The 5000-nt window shown below is 55.0% G+C and overlaps 1 protein-coding gene across 3 annotated transcripts in view; it reads left to right on the plus strand.

Moving 5' to 3' along the window:
* Window positions 1-5000, plus strand: part of LOC118790993 (short transient receptor potential channel 7) — a 32968-nt gene that overhangs the window by 26680 nt on the left and 1288 nt on the right. Inside the window, exons 7-10 of one of the 3 annotated variants that reach the window (XM_036548184.1) lie at window positions 81-276; window positions 395-620; window positions 2107-2183; window positions 4881-4956. In XM_036548184.1, coding sequence (XP_036404077.1) covers window positions 81-276; window positions 395-620; window positions 2107-2183; window positions 4881-4956 — 575 coding nt within the window. Of the gene's footprint in view, window positions 1-80; window positions 277-394; window positions 627-2102; window positions 2184-4880; window positions 4957-5000 lie in introns of all 3 variants that reach the window. The other 2 variants (XM_036548183.1, XM_036548182.1) reach the window with 2 other exon arrangements.

The raw sequence follows: 5000 nt of genomic DNA on the forward strand, positions 1-5000 counted from the left end.
AACAATAAGTTTGGAAAGAGCAGTTTGATGTTACAGATGTATTTGTGTGTGTGTGTGTGTGTGTGTGTGTCTTTCCACAGCGTGGAAGAGAGCTTTAAGACTCTGTTCTGGTCGATATTCGGTCTGTCTGAGGTCATCTCTGTGGTACTGAAGTATGACCACAAGTTCATAGAGAACATCGGTTACGTGCTGTATGGCGTCTACAACGTCACCATGGTGGTCGTCCTTCTCAACATGCTGATCGCCATGATCAACAACTCCTACCAGGAGATCGAGGTGAGATCAGCTCCTCAGAAACCAGGCCTTCACTTTATTCCTCCCAATAAGCCTTTATCCAATCACAGTGAAGGATGCTGTGTAGTGTTTCCATGGAGATGCTGTGTGCGGTCCACAGGAGGATGCGGATGTAGAGTGGAAGTTTGCCCGTGCCAAGCTGTGGCTGTCCTACTTCGACGAGGGCCGGACTCTGCCTGCTCCCTTCAACCTGGTGCCGAGCCCCAAGTCCTTCTACTACCTGGTGCTGCGGGTCCGGGGGTGTCTGGTCAGGCTGTGCAAGGCAGGGAGTCGCAGGGCCGACAGTGAGGTGGAGATGGGCATGCTCAACTCCCGCCCTCGGGTGAGTGCCAGCCCCCACAGTGCACCCCCGAAACTGCGCCCCCACACTGACACCACGCCCCCACACTCACACCGCACCCCCACACTCATACTGTGCCCACACACTCACACCGCACCCCCACACTCATACTGCGCCCCCACACTCACACTGCGCCCCCACACTGACACCGCACCCCCACACTCACACCGCACCCCCACACTCACACCGCACCCCCACACTCACACCGCACCCACACACTCACACCGCACCCCCACACTCACACTGCACCCCCACACTCACACCGCGCCCACACACTCACACTGCACCCCCACACTCACACCGCACCCCCACACTCACACTGCGCCCCCACACTCACACCGCGCCCCCACACTCACACTGCGCCCCCACACTCACACCGCACCCCCACACTGACACCGCACCCCCACACTCACACCGCACCCCCACACTCACACCGCACCCCCACACTGACACTGCGCCCCCACACTCACACCGCGCCCCCACACTCACACCGCACCCCCACACTGACACTGCGCCCCCACACTCACACCACGCCCCCACACTCACACCGCGCCCCCACACTCACACCGCGCCCCCACACTCACACCGCACCCCCACACTGACACTGCGCCCCCACACTCACACCGCGCCCCCACACTCACACTGTGCCCCCACACTCACACCACGCCCCCACACTCACACCACGCCCCCACACTCACACCGCGCCCCCACACTCACACCGCGCCCCCACACTCACACCACGCCCCCACACTCACACCGCACCCCCACACTCACACTGCGCCCCCACACTCACACCGCACCCCCACACTCACACTGCACCCCCACACTCACACCGCGCCCCCACACTCACCCTGACATGTGTCACTGACCCGCGCTGGTGGTGTAGCGCGTTGGTGAGAGTGCTTCTCCTCCCTGTCACACAGCCGGCAGGGTCACGTCCTGTTTGACTTGGCTGCATCGGGCTGCTCTGTGAGAACGCTGCGCTTTACTGTTCTGAGGTCAGCAGCTGCCTCAGCTCAGAGCCGGAGAGCCCCGACTGCGATCAGCTCATAACACCAGCTCACAGGACACGTTCTCTGAGTGTCGCAGGAACGTTGTGAGAACGTTGTTGTGCATGTTGGGAGGAGTGTGTGCAGATGCAGTGTGCTCTCTGTCCCTCTCTCACACACACACACACACACACACAGACACACACACACAGACACACACACGCACACACACACACACACACGCACACACACACACTCTTTCTCTCACACTCTCTTTCTCTCAGACACTGCACACTAAAAACAAACATACACTTTTTTCTCTGTCTCACACTCACATACACTCAGATACACTCACAGTACACACACCACACACACTCTACACATTAGACACTACACACACACACACCTCTTCTCACACATTATGCTTTTTTGTTTGTTTTATTTTCATTTTTGTTTCTTTTGTTGTTCTGATATTTCAGCCAGATCGATACAGAGGCCCCCCAAGAGTACGAGAAGACTTCATTGTGAAGAACCCCATCAAAAACCCAACTCGTTATCAGGTGTGTGTGTGTGTTTGTGTGTGTTTGTGTGTGTTTGTGTGTGTGTGTGTGTGCGTGTGTGTGTGTGTGTGTGTGTGTGTGTGTGATAGAACAGAAAGAATATTGAATCTTCCAGCACCCCAATCAATCATGCACCAAAATGACATTTTATAAAATATCATGCAAATGATTGATGCTGTGTTCTTGGAGCTGATAGGAGGCGGTATGCAGTACGCAGCACAGAGTATCGACCAAAGCAGTAGCAGAACGTGCACCGACAGCATGTGTCCCTTTAGCAGGAACAGCGACAGCATGTGTCCCTTTAGCAGAACACTGACAGCATGTGTCCCTTTAGCAGAACACTGACAGCATGTGTCCCTTTAGCAGGACACTGACAGCATGTGTCCTTTTAGCAGGAACAGCGACAGCATGTGTCCCTTTAGCAGGACACCGACGGCATGTGTCCCTTTAGCAGGAACAGTGAAGGCATGTGTCCCTTTAGCAGGACACTGACAGCATGTGTCCCTTTAGCAGGACACTGACGGCATGTGTCCCTTTAGCAGGACACCGACGGCATGTGTCCCTTTAGCAGGAACAGCGACAGCATGTGTCCCTTTAGCAGGAACAGTGACGGCATGTGTCCCTTTAGCAGGACACTGACAGCATGTGTCCCTTTAGCAGGACACTGACGGCATGTGTCCCTTTAGCAGGACACCGACGGCATGTGTCCCTTTAGCAGGAACAGCGACAGAATGTGTCCCTTTAGCAGGAACAGCGACGGCATGTGTCCTTTTAGCAGGAACAGCGACGGCATGTGTCCCTTTAGCAGGAACAGTGACGGCATGTGTCCCTTTAGCAGGAACAGCGACAGCATGTGTCCCTTTAGCAGGACACTGACAGCATGTGTCCCTTTAGCAGGAACAGCGACGGCATGTGTCCTTTTAGCAGGAACAGCGACGGCATGTGTCCCTTTAGCAGGAACAGTGACGGCATGTGTCCCTTTAGCAGGAACAGCGACAGCATGTGTCCCTTTAGCAGGACACTGACAGCATGTGTCCCTTTAGCAGAACACTGACAGCATGTGTCCCTTTAGCAGGACACTGACAGCATGTGTCCTTTTAGCAGGAACAGCGACAGCATGTGTCCCTTTAGCAGGACACTGACAGCATGTGTCCCTTTAGCAGAACACTGACGGCATGTGTCCCTTTAGCAGGAACAGCGACAGCATGTGTCCCTTTAGCAGGAACAGCGACGGCATGTGTCCCTTTAGCAGGAACAGCGACAGCATGTGTCCCTTTAGCAGGAACAGCGACGGCATGTGTCCCTTTAGCAGGAACAGCGACAGCATGTGTCCCTTTAGCAGGAACAGTGACGGCATGTGTCCCTTTAGCAGGATACCCACGGCATGTGTCCCTTTAGCAGGAACAGCGACGGCATGTGTCCCTTTAGCAGGAACTGTGACAGCATGTGTCCCTTTAGCAGGATACCCACGGCATGTGTCCCTTTAGCAGGAACAGTGACGGCATGTGTCCCTTTAGCAGGAACACTGACGGCATGTGTCCCTTTAGCAGGATACCCACGGCATGTGTCCCTTTAGCAGGAACTGTGACAGCATGTGTCCCTTTAGCAGGATACCCACGGCATGTGTCCCTTTAGCAGGAACAGTGACGGCATGTGTCCCTTTAGCAGGAACACTGACGGCATGTGTCCCTTTAGCAGGATACCCACGGCATGTGTCCCTTTAGCAGGAACAGCGACGGCATGTGTCCCTTTAGCAGGAACTGTGACAGCATGTGTCCCTTTAGCAGGATACCCACGGCATGTGTCCCTTTAGCAGGAACAGTGACGGCATGTGTCCCTTTAGCAGGAACACTGACGGCATGTGTCCCTTTAGCAGGAACTGTGATGGCATGTGTCCCTTTAGCAGGAACAGCGACGGCATGTGTCCCTTTAGCAGGAACAGCGACGGCATGTGTCCCTTTAGCAGGACACTGACGGCATGTGTCCCTTTAGCAGGAACAGCGACAGCATGTGTCCCTTTAGCAGGAACAGCGACAGCATGTGTCCCTTTAGCAGGATACCCACGGCATGTGTCCCTTTAGCAGGATACCCACGGCATGTGTCCCTTTAGCAGGATACCCACGGCATGTGTCCCTTTAGCAGGATACCCACGGCATGTGTCCCTTTAGCAGGAACAGCGACGGCATGTGTCCCTTTAGCAGGACACTGACGGCATGTGTCCCTTTAGCAGAATACCCACGGCATGTGTCCCTTTAGCAGAATACCCACGGCATGTGTCCCTTTAGCAGGATACCCACGGCATGTGTCCCTTTAGCAGGACACCGACGGCATGTGTCCCTTTAGCAGGATACCCACGGCATGTGTCCCTTTAGCAGGACACTGACGGCATGTGTCCCTTTAGCAGGATACCCACGGCATGTGTCCCTTTAGCAGAACACTGACAGCATGTGTCCCTTTAGCAGAATACCCACGGCATGTGTCCCTTTAGCAGGAACAGTGACGGCATGTGTCCCTTTAGCAGGACACTGACGGCATGTGTCCCTTTAGCAGGAACACTGACGGCATGTGTCCCTTTAGCAGGAACACTGACGGCATGTGTCCCTTTAGCGGGAACAGTGACATGGGAGCGTCTGCTCTCCTCACACACAGTGTCTGACCGGCTAATATGCCGTGTGTGTTTGCATCTCTCCTCTGCAGAAGATCATGAAGCGCCTCATTAAGAGATACGTTCTGAAGGCCCAGGTGGACCGAGAAAACGATGAAGTCAACGAAGGTACAGCAGTCTGGTGTGCAGCCTGGGAGTGGCTGTGACCCCCC

Source organism: Megalops cyprinoides, chromosome 16 (genome assembly GCF_013368585.1).
Source record: "Megalops cyprinoides isolate fMegCyp1 chromosome 16, fMegCyp1.pri, whole genome shotgun sequence".
Classification (NCBI taxonomy): Eukaryota; Metazoa; Chordata; class Actinopteri; order Elopiformes; family Megalopidae; genus Megalops; species Megalops cyprinoides.